Here is a 17,070-nt window from a genome sequence, read left to right as displayed (position 1 = left end):
TCAAATTAACAAGTTTTTTAATGAATATTTTAATTATTATGTAAATATGTACATGAGAGACCTTGATTTAATTTACAGCGTGTTGTTGAGCATGAGCAGGTTGCCATAGTTACTTGACAATATGGTTAAACTTTGTGTGTGAAAGTAGCAATAAAATGTAATTAATAATCTATTATTAAGTACTTAGTTTATTAATTATTTAATTAATTAAACACTGCACATTAAGATCTTCGTAATTAATTAGTGACTTAATTAATCATTGTTGTAATTCACGCCGGACTTAATAACCTTGTAAACATAGTAAAATTGAAAGCTTAATTCCAATAATTTTTCGGGGAACGTTGATTTACGAAGTTTTGTAAGTTTCCGCTCGTCCATTTAGGTTGCAAAAGTTAGTTTCACAGTGAAATTTACAGGGTTAAAAAAATCCGCGTGAAATTTTATGAAAATCCGTGATTTGCAATGTACAACGGCGTTATGTAAAATTTTGTAAAGGTATATAGAGCATTACGAGCTGTACCTAGATTTTGAGGTGCCGAATTCGTCGTTGTCACACAAATTGGCATAAATTACGGATTACGAAAAAAATGTAACTGGGTAACAGTGCGAAATACTTATCTGTGCCAATTTTTGTAACAAGCATTTTTTTGAATTTGTAACAAATTCATTTTAATGAGGCAGTTCACGCAGGCATTGTAAAATCCATAAATTCTGTAAAGTTACAAAATTTTGCAACTATTTTGCGGAAAAATTTGGTTACAAATTTTCGTAAACTTGCTCAGATCTAGGGTGGCTTTTTATTTTGGAAAAGTTCGTAAAATTATTTTACAAAACTTGCAGATTTTATGAGTTTAAGGACTGCGTGAATTGTGTCAATGCAATGGATTGCGATGTGCAACGCCGTTATTTAATATTTTGTGAAGTTTATATAGTTGTTTATGAGTTGTAGGTAGAATGGATAGCAAATAATTTGCATAAATGATGTTGAGAATATCTATGTACATTAAATGTTTAACGGTGCGAACTGTGCCAATTTCTTGTGCAAATTTTGTAAACCGTATTTTGTCGAATTTCGAATTAATTCTTAAAGTAAAATTAAGTCTATCTTGGGAAATTTAAAAGCGGGACATTTACAATTTATAATTATGATTCTAAACATTCACACATTAACGCTTTAATCAGTTTGCTAACGTTAATTAGTTAATTACTTCTTAACTATGCTAATTAATTTATGGTCACGATACAAATATAAAATATGAGCGTGGACCTTGACTGACCGACCGTAACTAGCGTAATTTTTTTAACTCGGCAAATTAGTTAGTCGCCAATACTTGAAGCACGTCAGGTGTGTTTGTTGCTCACAGTATAATAAGCAGTTTCCTTTTGTGAAGTGTTATAGATTAATTAATTAGGTAATTATCTAATTATTTAGTTAATTAATCTGTTAATTACTTAATTAGTTGCTAGGAATTAGTAGGAATCAGATAAGTTAGTTATGATTTTTAATTTATAATAGATATTATGTAGGAATTAATCCTTAATTACTTACACATTTACTTATGAATTATCGAGTATTATTTTCTCATTATTCTATCCGACATTAATTTTCTAAATAGGTTGTCATGGTTACAAATAATTTTACAAATTAAATTACGAAAAAACAAATATTCAACCAAATTACAACCAAAATCGCGTCGTTTTTTTCTATACTAATTATTACAAAATTCACTAAACTTAATTATCGATTTAAAATTAGCGCCACATCGTCTGCGTATATCGCCACGGTTCTTCCCGCTCTTCTCTGGTTCCTCCCCCGCCTACCGCCCCACCTCGCGGACACGTTCTCCCGCCACCACTCACATTACTCGCCGAACTCGCCACCGGGCCCGTCATTCCAACGCCGTGATGATGTTTCCCATGCGCATGCGCGTGTCCGTGTCCATGATGATGTGCGTGATGATGCCTCCCGCTCGGCACGGGGTAATGTTCCCCCGGTAAAATAAACTGAATCCCGTGATCCCTTTGGTGCTGTTGCGAACTTGAACTTGGCGCCGGCGGCATCGGTCCTGTCTGTATCACGGAGGGGCCCGCGCTATATCCCGCTCCCGCTCCTCCCGACCCGCCACACTGATAGCAAGCATAAGGATGATGCTGATGCGTATATCGTGCCTCTCCCGTTCTCACCGGGGCACTCTGCGCCACAAAGTAAAACATATTCCCGCTCCCTTTCCTGCGCATGCGTTCTAGTTCTTGCCGCTTGGTGCGTTTGACGTCGACCCGGATTTTCTCAAAGCCCCGGGGCAAGTAGCGATTTCTTCCCGAAAAAAGGCGCCAAGTCGTGTAAACCCTCCGAGCGAGGGCTTCATAAGGAAAGAGGACTTCCAGGGTGCGACCAGATCCCACGATTCGGACGACTTTGACCGTTTCAATGGGGATTCCGAGACCGAGAAATGTGTTGAGGATGTGGTCCACCTGTTTTTCGGCGTGTTCTTGTTCCACCTCTTCCATCGAGAGTTCAATAACGTCGGGGGACGTTTGGACCATGTGAACGTTGCGGAAGGTGAGGGTGCGGTTGGCGTCGTGGATGGCTTTCCATTCGAATTGGAGCTCTTCGAGGGTCAAGGGGACGAGGAAGTCTTCATTGAAGTAGTGAAGGAAGCGGTGCGTCACGTTGTCCTCGGAGTGTTGGACTTGCGCGCGGATTTGTTGTAGGGCAGTGTATAGTTTCCATTTTAGGTCGGTAGGTGTCCAAGCCTAGGGAAAGAAAGAGTGGGATTAGAAATTATGGAGATGTATATTTAGGGGTACTCACAGTATCGAATTTAGTGGCTGATTTAATAAAATTGATAAACTAGAGTGCATTACTGTGTGTTCAAAAAAATAGGAATTAAAAAATCTGAGAGGTTATCTGGCGGTTTATTTGTATGAAAATACAAATTACATTTTGGAAAATTTTATTGAATGAACCAAAGCGCAAGATTTTGTTTTGATTTTTATTCGCAAAATTTTTACGCTATATGAGGGAACGTAGTTTATTAAATTTACAAAATTCGCAAAATTAGACTTGACGTGAATACGCCTAATTTCTGGCAAAATACACAATTGTATACAAAAAATGTTGGATTTTTTTTATTAAATCGAATATTAATTTAAGAATTTTTATGTTAAATCTCCAATTACATTTACAATATCATAAGTTCAGCGCTGTCTGCAAATCGACATATTTGCAAAATTTGTTAAAATATTTAAACAATCTTTGCAACAAATTGCAAAAAAAATATTGCACCACTTCTTCCCCACAATGTTCAAAAACTTGCCACCAAACCAAATTATTTGCGACAAAGTTCAAATTAATCCTCCCTTATTTTCACGTTGCCATGAGAACGCCCCTCATTATTTAAATGATGTGGAATTGCCAGCCTTCTTACCCGAAATCCGTCCTCATCCGACGAGATTTTAACCGCATTTGGCATCTTTTCAACATCGTACAACCACAATTCTTGCAAAATCCGTTTTGGCCGGGATGTCAAGGCATAGGCGGGATCAAATTCGTGATCCTCTGCGAAATTGCCAGGAACCAAGGTGTGCACGCCAACCATCATTCTGTTAATTCCGACGAGATGACACTGTGCCCAAGCGTGAGCCATCCGAACCCTGGAGAAAGCAAGGAGAAAGTTCAAATAAATAAATCTTCTGTGTGAAATTTGGCAAAAATTTAAGGCTCTAAATTTTACGAATGAAAGATGCATTCGTTTGTTTATGCACAAGTTTTGAAAATTTGAATGCAACCTACTTTCGTAAATATTATTTTAGTAATTCATAAATTACGAGGTTTTTCGCATAAAGAAAAAAAGCTCAGTAGAAAGTCCCGTAAATAGAAATATGTATTTTTTGCAACAATAAAGTTAAAATATATAGAAATCTTCTGGATTAACGCAAAAATTGTAAAAATTTTAATTCAATCGTTTCTTTTTAATTACTGAAAATATTACATTAACTACGTACTTTCGTGAATACCGAGGCAATTCACGCAGGGTTGCTAACATTATAAAATTCCGTAAACGTATAATCTTTTACAAAGTGGTACAAATACTTCGGAGGAAAGTTAGCTTTTAAATTTTCGTAAACTTGCTCAAATAAAGGGAGTCTTTTTATTTTGTAAAAGCTTGTAAAATTAGTTTACTAAATTAACGAATTTTACCATGGACTGCGTGAAATGCCTCATTATTTTAGCGATTCATAATTTGCAAGGACTCCCACATAGGAAAAAAAACACGTCTCGTACAAGTTACGTATGTACATCGTTTCGTACAAATACCTGTCCAAACCACCACAATATTTATGTAATGTCTTCTTCTGCGTAATATGTAACACCTTTATAATTTTTTACTATTATTGAAAATCTCAAATTCTATTAAAAACGTTAAATTCTAACAAATCTTAAAATAATTTTATAATATTTCGTAAATATTTCCTCAAAAATATAGGAAAATTAGTTCCCAAATTGTTGTAAACTTATTAACGTCCAGGGCGTTTATTTATTTTGTAAAACTTTTCCAAATTGCATTACAAACTTTTCAGGATTTTTTAAGTTACAGTGCTGTTTACGAGCTGTTATTTATAGAGCCGTTTTTCAAACCTTTGGTGTGGATTCAATTAGATTTTAGTCGAGTTTTCTTAATTTTTTAAAGTTTCCAGCTACTACATGAACAAGTATATCAATTTCAATTTATTTCATAGCCCCAATCGGGCACAATTTCCTCATTGACAACTTTTTGCAAATGACAACCTTTTACAAATATATTTCAAACCATTTGAAATATATTTGTATAATGCGAATATTAAAATTTTATAAGGTTACGAATTGATGAACCAATAATTGAAAATTATTATAAACTAATCAACCCTATTTTTTGTAATTTTCACCTCGTAAGGTTACTTCAAATATTATTTATTAAGTCAGATCTTAGAAAACTGGTATTAAATCATTACCGACTGGAGTGCACATGTGACTCTACCGGCACCGGTTTTAACGGGAATTACCGGTCAGTCATGTCGTGGTATTACCACTCAGGAACAAGTTACTACCAATCCGGTAAGAAATTATTACCAAATCAATACAAGCACGGAGTGTCTATGTCACTCTACCAGATTTTTAACAGTGTAAAAATGTCGAGCCGAGCTGCCAACTCTGCTCGACAGTTTTCCACCTTTTAGTGCTATGCCCGGAATAACGGCAACCAGTGAAGATCCGAAAGTCTTCTCAACTGCAAAATTAAGATGACGCGACAAAAATTTTATTGAATCCACACCGGAGATTTGAAAAACGGCTCGATAGCAGGTTGTGAACGACACTGCATATTCATAATTTACAAGGTTTTCCGCATAGTACAAAAAGTCTAGCAGGAATTTGCCTACGCCAGTTAATGTATCGCAAAGTTTTTTAACTGTTTAACAATTTCTCAGATGTTATTTTCAGATAATTTTGTGTTAATTATTTTATTAAAAAACGTCAATGCCCATTAGATAATTGAAAAATAATGAGGCATATGAATCCGCGTTGAACTAGAATAATGTACAATTTGAGAGTTTACGACTATTGTACCGGTAAACAATTTTGAGAACTACCTCTTTATTTTAGCGATTAATTATTCAAAAGGTTTTCAGCATAGCAAAAAAAATAAAAAAAAATAGGGTAGAAAGTCGCTTGTACAGGGTAAGAATTTTGTGTAATTGCGGTACGCCATTTACAGTATTGCAGGGCTTTTGAAGGGGTCAACAATATTTAAGATCGCACGTCCATTCTTGTTATATTTTGAATTGCTTGTTATTAGTGTAATTTCCATTTATTTAAAGTGTGTTCAAGGAAGTAAAGCTGGAGTACGTTTGTAAATTATTTTACAAAACTTGTCGATTTTACAAAGTTACAAATAACTGCTTGAATTGCCTCGTTATTTTAGCGATTAATAATTTACAACGCTTTCCGCATAGAAAAAAAAACATTTTGGCAGAAAATCGCTTCCACAGAATAAGAATTTTCAGTAACTGCGGTACGCCATTTACAGTATTGCAGCGTTTTTGAAGTGGTCAACAATATTTAAGATTATACTTTTCTTCTTGATGTATTTTGAATTGCGTGTTATCAATGCCATTTCCATTTATTTTAAGTATGTAAATGGAACTAAAGCTGGAGAAAGTAAGAGAAAAATTAAAATAGATAAAATTTTGGGAAACGTGGCAAAATTTTGGAGTAGGATTCAATCGTTTCTTTTTAAATTTTGAAAATTTTGACACGCACTACCTTGGTAAATATTGAGGCAATTCACGCAGTTCTTTGAGAACATTGTAAAATCCGTAAGTTCCGTAAACGTGCAAACTTGTACATAGAGTCTGAAATGTTTGTAAACTTGTTCAGATTAAGGGCCTCTTTTTATTTTGTAAAGGTTCGTAAACTTATATTAGTGGTACTCACAGTAACCGATTATTGCGATTATAATCATTATCGATTATAATCACCCAAAAATTCTCTATGGGGAAAAATAAACCAATGTGATTACTGTTGGTTATGCGGAGAGAGTTGGAATCCATCGCCGATTTACATTACCCGAATCAGCCGAACCGCATAATTATTTAATACCAGTTTATTTTATTTTGACGTAAAAGTCATTCAATTTTCCAAATTCCAGGCTCAAAGTTGAATGATTTTTACGTCAAAATAAAAGAACTTCTTATTAAATAATTAGATAACCTTATGCGATTCGGTTCATTCGGGTAACGTAAATCGGCGATGGATTCCAACTCTCTCCGCATAACCAACAGTATAATCGTCAAAAAAATAATCCTCTCCGAGGACGATTATTTGGATATAATCCTTGATCCAAATGCAATTTTTTTAAAGCAATTTTTTTAAAGCGTCCGAAAAAGTAGCCGTTGCTATGATACTATTTAATGAATCTTGCTGGATATCTTAGGCAAAATAATCAAAATACAACAATAATCTGGTGCGTTCATGGTATATGATTATAATCGATTGTGATTATAATCGTCCTCACGATTATAATCGGTTACTGTTAATACCACTATTACAAACTTTTTGGATTTTTAAAGTTGCCAGTTTGCTCGATTATTTTTTTCAATTCATAATTTACAAAGTTTTCCTCATAGTAAAAAAAATGTCTGTAGATAGTCCAGAATTTTTTGCAACTGCGGTACGCCGTTTAAAGTATCGCAGCATTTTTAACTGTTTATCGATGTATTAGATATAATTCGGAGATTACTTTGTGTTAATTATTGTATTTTTTAAACAATGAATGCCTGATACTTAAGTAATTGTTAATTCAATTAATTAAAGCAGATTAGCCCATAGTAAATTTCTCCGTAATCATATGTTTTGTATAAGTTTGTGCCATGACTTTTCAAAGTACATTACAGTTTCCGGGATTACAAACCTTTGCCTGAATTAAATTTCCAAAAGATTTTTCCAAAAAAATTATTAACTTGCACAACAAATTTGCCAATAAAAAACACGATTTTTAAAATTTCATACATAACACAAACTACTTTCACAAATGTTATTTTACCCGTTCATAATTTACAAGGGTTTCCTCATAACAAAAAAAATATATTTTGATAGAAAGTGTTATATATAAAATGAATAAATATTTTGTAACAGCAGTACGCCGTTTAAAATATCGCTACATTTTTAAATATGTATTAAGTTTTAAGATTCATCTTCTACCACTGTATAATGGTATATCAGAATACTATAATAGAGAAGTTGAATAAGAGTAGATGATTCTTAAAAAAATCAAGTTTTTTTCCCAGAACATAGACCAACAATTGTTATTTTTTGAGGGAAATGCATGCAATCTTTATGAAAACTTGAAAATATTTTATAAAATCACTCAAGTGGGGAGAAACAAATGGTATTTGAACAAGTTTAACAAATTTTGTTTTTACCCTAAAAATACAAAGAAACTCAGAAAAAATGTATTTTTGGGGTAAAAAATAATAATTTCCTTTGGCAAAACACACTGGACTCTGTTGGCCTTAATTATTTTTACATTTTTGAAGTACTACAATTTTGTAAAATAAATTAATCAAACAAACAATTTCCTAACAGCGTGGGACGAAGGCCATATGAGATTTTCATTAAAAATATGCCTTCGTCGTGCCTTTGTTATATTTCGCCATTTACTACTTATCTTCATGAACTAGAGACATTGTGCATAATTGTCTGGGTAAATTTGCGAACAAAAATCACATAATTTTCGTATGTTACCTGTCTGAAATGGTTCATTACAGTTTTACAAAAGCACAAGTTAATGTAGTAAACGAAACCTTTAAGTATCATTCTCAATCTTGATTTTAATAGGTTTTGATTTTAATAAATCCCATTTTTAATAAATTTAAACAAAAGTTGAACATTTTCTTGCTTAAAAAAACAGAAATACTTTATGACCAGGAGAGGATATGATTCCTATTCATTTTATAGTTTATCACTAATCAAGTTGAAAAATGACCAGAATTCAAAATTTTGGATTGCAAATTTTAAATTGCATGGTACCAACGCCAATTTCATTAATTTTTTTAGATGTATGATGAACACTAATTGATTTAGATTGTTCCACTGACGGTTTGAGTTTAAGGTGACTTTTAAAAGTTCGTGAGGATATTGAGTGAGAACTTGATACAATTCTTAATGCTTGAATTTTTTTTGTTATAAATTTTTAATTATCATAGGGCGGATATGTATTTAGTTTCAATTTTTTCATTTTATGACCAGCGACAGCCAAACTTTTTTAATGTGTTCGCATCACGAATATTTCAAAATATTTTGGTAGATTTCTAGGTTTTCCGACGTACTTATAAATATTTAGAAATATTTCTGACGAAATACGTATTCTAAATACGAACTACGTATTCTGAAAAAAATACGTAAATATTTTTGATACTGCTTCCAAAAATATGTATATATTTTGTAAATATGTCGACAATTTATTACAATTTTTTTGGTAAACGAATTTGGACAAAGCACTAATTTCAAAAATATATGAAATAATTAACGAAAATTAAAATTTTTATTTTTTTGTTCATCTGCGAATTTCAAATTATTTCCAATTAATCTCTTTTCACAAAAGTAGTAAAAAGCCCCACAATTTCCAATATTTTTAGAATTAAATGTACAAGTTCCCAAATTTTGATTTTAGTCAATTCAACATGCTAGGAAGTTCTCAAGTATTTTAATAAAATTCGGATTACACTTACTGCTTAAAAAAGTGTGGATTTCCTCCCTTTTTCGGATCTGAGACGACCGTGGTGTCCATCGTGCTTTTAACTTCGGCCAGATCGTGGGCCGAGTAAAATTCGGGGTCACTTTTTTGTCTCCAAAGCCCATCAACTATGGCGGACAGGAGGATTCGGATGCACCGACTTTCCGGCGGCAAGGTGGGCACTTTACAGGACAATTTACCCGCAAAGTAGCCGATAAGGTTGGGTTTTTCGTAGTAGGATTCCGCGTCAAAATTCTTCTCCGAGGTGGGCAACCCGTCAGATGTTTCTGTAAAAGAAGAGAGATTTTTATTCTTTTTTTATCCGTTTTTTTATTCATTCAATTTTCATTCATTTAAAAAAAATAGATTTTTCTAAATTAATATGGGCAAAATTCGGTCAGATTTTCGTAATTTGGTAAATTATGGGCTTACGAAAAATGAGATTTCATAAAATTTATTTGAGTAAGTAAATGGATTCAAAGAATCCAAAGTTTCAGATTTCAAAAATATATTTACACAATTTGACCAGATTTTTGTAACTCGGTAAATATAATCAGGACAATTTCGCGTCATTACGATAAACACGGTAAAGTACTGAATGTTTTGAAATATTAAGGAAATGGGTCGTTGGGAAGTTTGTAAAATTCGTAAGTTTTATAAAATAATTTTTCAAAATTTTACAAAATAGATAAAGAAACACCCTTTATAACTAAACTTCTAAAAGTGTACAACCTAATCTTCGTAACAAACAGGGAGATAATCTGGTTGGTACATAATATAATTCAAAAGTTAGAATAAATGATCACGCTGTCAAAATTAAACATATTTTTTTTATTTTACACTAATTTTTTTTTAGAATTTGGTAGAATTCAATGTTCTTACAATGCAAGTCTTTTACGTGTACAACTCAGATCTGGTTGGGACCAATTTTATTTTGTTCACCACAAAAAATCAGCCCGTATTTTTTCATTTTTCATAATGCGCTAGTTTGAGCGCCAGGCGCGAATTTTAAAACATTTTTCAGGCAAAATCTCGGTTTTTAAAAAATCTGTAACTTTTCCAATTTTGGCGCGAATCCAAAAATTCCAAAACATGTCTCTTTCGAATGACTTACCTGACTTATGAAAAATCCACATACATTATTTTTTGAAAATTTAAAAACTTGAAAGAGTTTATAATTTTAATGAATTTCAAAAAGTGGCAAAAAATTTTGAAATTCCAATTTCGAGACAATTGGATTTTTCATAAGTCAGGTAAGTCATTCTGAAGAGACATTTTTTCGAATTTTTGGATTTGCGCCAAAATTCGAAAACTTACAGATTTTTTAAAAACCGAGGTTTTGACTGAAAAATGTTTTAAAATTCGCGCCTGGCGCTCACATTAGCGCATTATGAAAAATGAAAAAATACGGGTATGCTTATTTTTTGTGGTGAACAAAATAAAATTGGTCCCAATCAGATCTGCGTTGTACACGTAAAAGACTTGCATTGTTAGTAGATTTTCTAGATTTTCAATAATTGAAGTTAATAAAAAAAGATAGCACAGGAAAACAATGTTTAGTTTATACACTGTAAATAAAGTTGAGTAAAATTGCCACCAAAGCAACTATTGAGTAAAATTTATTCTGACAAAGGTAAGATTTACTCAGGTTTAAAGGTTGAAAGATTTTTGTTCAACCTTGAGTAAATTTTTCCTTTGTCAGGGTAAATTTTACTCAATAGTTGCTTTGGTGGCAATTTTGCTCAAAATTGAGTAAGTTTTGATCGAATTTATTTAGAGTGTATATTGAGGCAATTCACACAGTCATTAATAATTGGTAAAATCTGTGAATTTTGTAAAATAATTTTACAAACTTCAAAAAAAATAAAGAGACGCCCTAGATCTGAGTAAGTTTCAAAAAATTCGTTAGCTAATTTTCCTCAGAAATATTTGTAAAATTTTGTAAAAGTTTGTACGTTTACAGATTTTACGCAGTCCTATTGGTAAAATTTTAACCGCTCAACATGAGGCTGGCAAGAAAAACTTTGGTTTTGGAATTTATCGCCAATAAAATGAAATTTATTAAAATTTCTTATAATTTGTTTATTTACTTTTACTTGAAGGGGATGTAGTACGGATCTAACAAAATATGTTCACATCATTAAATCATCATACATATTAATTTTGGACTTTAACTCCCGCTAATGTACAAATTTTACAAATCTTACAAATCTTGTATTTACCTGATGCAAATTTTAATTCTTCCTTGAAATTTAAAGAGACAATTCACGCTAGCCGTAATATCCGTAAAATCCGGGTACGGGTTTTCACTGGTTTTTGCGGGTTTTTAATGTTACCAAGGACTGTGTGAATCGCCTCGGAATAAATTTTCCTCTTTTTTTACAAATTTTGATATATAAATGACTAAGCCGTTAACATGGATTATTTTAATTCTTTAACTTCACGTCTTCCTGAATCAGATAAGCTTTGTGTCTTATTCTTAGGATAGTAACACTGATTAGAACAATCATTATGCATGTACGTAGCTAAATCATGGCCTAAATATATGAGACACTTCACGCAGTCATTGGTAACTTTTTAAAATTCGGTAAGTTATTACCGGTAGTTTAACTAACGGTAACTAACGAACTAGCTTAGCTTTTGCGGTAGTTTACAGTTTGTAAACTAATTTTACAAAATAAAATGATGCCCTTGGTCTGAGTAAGACTACAAAAATTTTAATTTTCTAATTTTCTCGGAAATATTTGTAGGTGTGTAAGTTGAAACTTAAGTTGGCAACTTTACCGAGTGCCTCATTTTGACGCCAAATTAATTATTTTTTAACAAATTAGAACGTAAAATAGTGCCAGATCATATTTTTGTCTATATGCTACATGGTTTTCCGATTTTATCTCCGATGGATTTTATCTCATCTTCCTCTCCGTCTACATCACGGAGAGAAACAGTTGTAGTGGCTGATTCCGGTATCAGGGAGACAGGCACGATCTGCCATCTTTCAAAAATAAAACAAACTTTTTCAACACTTCCACCAACCTCAGCCCGGCGTGGTCCTCCATCGTCACAGTTGATTTTTGGCAATCGGGGAGACACATTCTTTGGTGAAAGAAAAATTCTAATTGATCCAGTTTTCAGTTTTTCAACCACACCCAGCCCTACTTTAGTACAACAGCAGCAGAACTACTCGAAGGTAAGCGCAGTTTTGGTTTGGGGGGTCGGAGGTAGTTTTATTTCTAATTCAAATTAGTTGCGAGTCAAATTGCGAGTCAAAGTTGCGAGTCAAAGTTGCGAGTCAAATTAGATTAAACTAGTCAAGAGAATGTAATGAAAATAAAGAAAGAAGCCAACGTTCCCTCGATGAGGATAACGGCAATAACCAATCATTGTAGATTTTTAATATTTTATTAAGGCAACAAAATTATTTTTCTTTTAACACAAAGATGACCGAGCGTGAAGAAAATGCTAGTTTGGAAGAAAGATTGAAAAAGAGCGAAGAAGCTTTAGAAATTTTCAAGGCGCAGCTCAGTGGAAAAACAGGGACCGATAACAGGAAATGGTCACTTGGTCTTTCGGACGATGAAATTGAAGATGAAGCTGAAAAATTGCTCGGCAAAGGAACATCCAGTGATGATGGTAATTTTTAATTATTGCAACATGAAAAATTTTGAATTACGACGAGTCTGGTTACCGTGTAATAAAGTGGCTCGTTTTATAGCAGGCCCTCAAATAATTGAGGTGAATGAATTGCTGGAGGATATAGAAAAAGGAAATGAGCTTGGTCCAGATGTTTCGCAGAATGTTGCTGAAAGTTTCTTGAAAACGATTACTCGCCCTTTGTCTAAAGAATCTAAAACAAAGTTGCGCGATAACCTGAAGACACCGGCAAATTGTAAACAATTTGCTCCATTGAAGGTTAACAATGAAATTTGGCGAATCATTCCGTCGCACGCAAGATTGCAAGATGTGAAACAACAACAGCAACAACAAGCATTAAGTACAGGATTAACTGCTTTAACAATGATTACAAATCAGATTCTCGAAAGAAAAGCTGAAATTCCAAAGGAAGTTGTAAGCCAAATAGTAAAACAATCTATTGATGCAGCCAACATCTTGGGAGATCAGGTCCAACAGTTGAATTTGACCAGGCGGCTTGATATGAGAAAGTATCTTAATCCCGAATATGCTGGTATTTGCACATCCCAGGTAAAGTTTAAAATATAAATCCTGCATTGTTTATTTAATGTATTCTGTATTACCTGTATTGAATACAAAGTTTATAAATCAGGTCACTAGCACAGAATGGTTGTTTGGCAATGATCTGAACGAAAGTTTGAAAAACTCTAAAGCCACTGCTACTCTGCTGAGGAACACATCATCTCGTGGGGGTCGATTTCAACCATACAACAAGAATTATGCTAGTCGACGAAACTTCAGCTCTCCGAATACTTTAAACTTCAATCGCCCGTTCCGTCATCAGAGGGGGAACGGGCAGTTTCGCCAGCAAAATTATCGGCCAAGCGGACAATTTCAACAATCGAGATTCAGTCAACCATTCCGCCCGCAAAGAAATTAAAACCAGTGGTTAGTTGTAAAGCTTGTAAATTAGTAAAATGTTATGAGCATTGGGGTAAAATTACGTCAGATAGTTTTATTTTAAGTATAATTAAGGGTTATGAGATTCAATTTAAATCAGTTCCTTTCCAAACCGTTGAGCCCATAGTACCAACATTTTCTCCTTCCGATGAAAAATTGATTAACGAGAGTATTGACAAATTATTAAATACTGGGGCTATTATAAAATCAGATAATGAGGAAGGTCAATTTGTTTCCACAATGTTTACAGTTCCTAAACCAGACGGCACTAGACGCCCTATTTTAAATCTAAGAAAGCTTAATTTATTTGTTGAGTCTCCTCACTTTAAGATGGAGACAATTAAGAATGTTAGCGACCTTGTAACAAAAGACTGTTTTATGGCTGTTGTAGACTTGAAGGATGCTTATCATGCAGTCCCAATGGGTGAAATTAGTCAAAAATATTTGAAATTCAGATGGAATGGGCAGCTTTACACTTACACTTGCCTTCCATTTGGGTTCTCACTGGCACCATATTTGTTTACAAAATTAACCAAGCCTATTGTTGCAAAATTAAGGTCACAAGGTGTAATAGTTTTGGCATACCTAGATGATATTTTAATTTTTGGAAATAATTACGACGAGTGTATGACGAACATGGAAAAAATAATTTCGCCCTTGCAGAAGCTAGGTTTCACAATTAATAGAGAAAAATCTCAATTGCTGCCATCCAAAATAGTTAGGTATTTAGGATTTATGATAAATTCTGGCAATATGTTGTTGTCATTACCTGAGGAAAAGAAAGTAAGTTTAAGTGAGAAATGTGCAGCAGTAATTAAATCTAAGCAAATTACAATTAGGAAGCTTGCAGAATTGATTGGTTCATTAATCGCAGCCGTACCTGCTACTAGATATGGGCTTTTATATACAAGACAATTAGAAATCGAGAAAATTGCAGCATTGGCTAATAATAATAATAATTATTCAGGAAAAATTTGTATTTCCAACATAGCAAAAAATGATTTGACTTGGTGGATCCAGGTTTTGCCAAATAGTTTCAGATCAACTCAAAACATGACCGTGAGATGTTTACCGATGCCTCTCTCCTTGGGTGGGGCGCATTTTGTGAAGGTGTAGAGACTAAAGGAACATGGTCCGCTAATTTTTTATCCTATCATATAAATTTATTGGAATTGTATGCAGTTTATTTTGGTTTGAAGGCACTAATTAAGGACCGAAATATTCATATTCTCTTACGAGTGGATAACACCACAACATTGGCATACATAAATAGGTCGGGTGGCTGCAAACCAGATTTGCATGAAATCGCCAAAAAGATTTGGCAATATGCAGAGCAAAACAATATCACTCTCACGGCTAGTTACATAAACACTAAACAAAATGTGATTGCAGATAGATTATCTCGTGAAAAAGCTAGCTCATCCGATTTCATGCTTTCAGGAAATTATTTTCAAAAAATTTGTAAAACATTTGGGCAACCTACCATGGATCTATTTGCATCCCATTCAACGACACAGTGTGAAAAATTTTATTCGTACATACCCGACCCATATTCTCAGGGTGTTGATTCTTTTTTGTTTACTTGGTTTGATGGTGAATACGCTTTTCCTCCATTTAATATGGTAGCAAAAACAATTCAAAAAATTAAACAGGATAAATGTGAAATAATAGTGGTAGCACCATTCTGGAAAACACAACATTGGTTCCCATTGTATAAAATGCTTGCAATATCAGAGATAATAATTATGGGTCCTAATAGACATTTATTATTCGATCCGTACAGACAATGTTACCGAACGATAAACACGAGATTCAGCTTGATGACCGCAGTCTTATCGGGAAAAAATGGACAGATTTAGGATTATCAAACACCTCACTCGAATTGTTACAAGCATCAAAATCCGCAGCAACGTGGGCACAGTATAAATCTTCATTAGATAGCTGGATCCAGTTTTGTAAAATTAAGCATTGGTGTCCAGAAGAAAAAGATCTTTGTCATTATGTGGAATTTTTAAGTAGTTTATATGAAAGAGGATTAAGTTATAGCACTATAAATACTGCTCGGTCAGCCATCTCTGCAGTATTTGGTAAAATTTGTGGCGTACCCATTGGCGAAAACAAGATAATTGTAGATTTGATGAAGGGAATTAGTAGGCTAAGACCAGTTAAACCGAGGTATAGTATCACATGGAATCCAGATAAGGTTTTAATTTACTTACAGTCTATTCAAACTAATTCGTGTAACCTGAAGGAATTGACATTTAAAACAGTGGCGATTCTGGCGTTGGCCACAGGTCAAAGGGTGCAGACATTAGCTAGTATAAGATTAAGTAATATTCATATAAGTGAATCTGCTCAAATTGTTATTAATGATAGAATGAAAACAACCACTGTAACTAGAAGTAATCCCGTAATTTATTTACCACCCTTCCAAAATTTTGAGATTTGCCCTGTTAAAGTTTTGATCAGATATGTTAATTGTACAAAAGATGTTAGAAATAATAATGACGAGCTGTTTTTGTCATTCGCTAAGCCACATAAAGCTGTGGGGTCAGAAACTATTAGTCGTTGGTTAGTAAATGTCCTAGATTTAGCTGGAATATCCTCTGAAAATTATAAAGCACATAGTTTTAGGCATGCATCAACCTCCAAGGCTGCAAAGGTTGGTGTACATATAGATAGCATTCTTAAAAGAGTCGGATGGTCAAAAAATTCGTCAGTTTTTGCCAGGTTTTATAACCGACCAATAATTAATGACGCTGAATTTGCGGAATCTATTTTAAATATTAATTAGTGATTTTGTGTTGAAAGTTAATACTTGTATACTTGAATAAATTTGTTCGTTTGATATATTAATAATTTCCCGATTGCTATACTCGTCGACTTATTTTTGAACAACTACAACTGTTTCTCTCCGTGATGTAGACGGAGAGGAAGATGAGATAAAATTGTGGATTTTGCGAGCCCGAAGGGCGAAGCAAAATCCTAATTTTGTGATATCTTCCGAACCCGGAAGACATCACGGCCCTCCGACCCACCCCCTTCGTAGACTAAGTCGCTTTGAATACTGTGACGATGGAGGACCACGCCGGGCTGAGGTTGGTGGAAGTGTTGAAAAAGTTTGTTTTATTTTTGAAAGATGGCAGATCGTGCCTGTCTCCCTGATACCGGAATCAGCCACTACAACTGTTTCTCTGCGTGATGTCTT

At 33.8% G+C, this 17,070-nt stretch overlaps 1 protein-coding gene across 1 annotated transcript in view; it reads right to left on the bottom strand.

Moving 5' to 3' along the window:
* Positions 1-750: 750 nt before the first annotated feature.
* The window catches only part of LOC110860865, a 57,206-nt gene continuing 40,886 nt past the window's right edge, over positions 751-17,070 (bottom strand). Inside the window, exons 5-7 of the mRNA XM_035860695.1 lie at positions 9,268-9,559; positions 3,429-3,654; positions 751-2,754 (exon numbers count right to left, since the gene is read on the bottom strand). Coding sequence (XP_035716588.1) covers positions 1,753-2,754; positions 3,429-3,654; positions 9,268-9,559 — 1,520 coding nt within the window. The 3' untranslated portion in view covers positions 751-1,752. The remainder of the gene's footprint in view (positions 2,755-3,428; positions 3,655-9,267; positions 9,560-17,070) is intronic.

Source organism: Folsomia candida, unplaced genomic scaffold, assembly GCF_002217175.1.
Source record: "Folsomia candida strain VU population unplaced genomic scaffold, ASM221717v1 Fcan01_Sc035, whole genome shotgun sequence".
Lineage (NCBI taxonomy): Eukaryota > Metazoa > Arthropoda > Collembola > Entomobryomorpha > Isotomidae > Folsomia > Folsomia candida.
The sequence above is the reverse complement of the archived record's forward strand: the minus strand, read 5'-3'. Positions and strand labels throughout refer to the sequence as shown.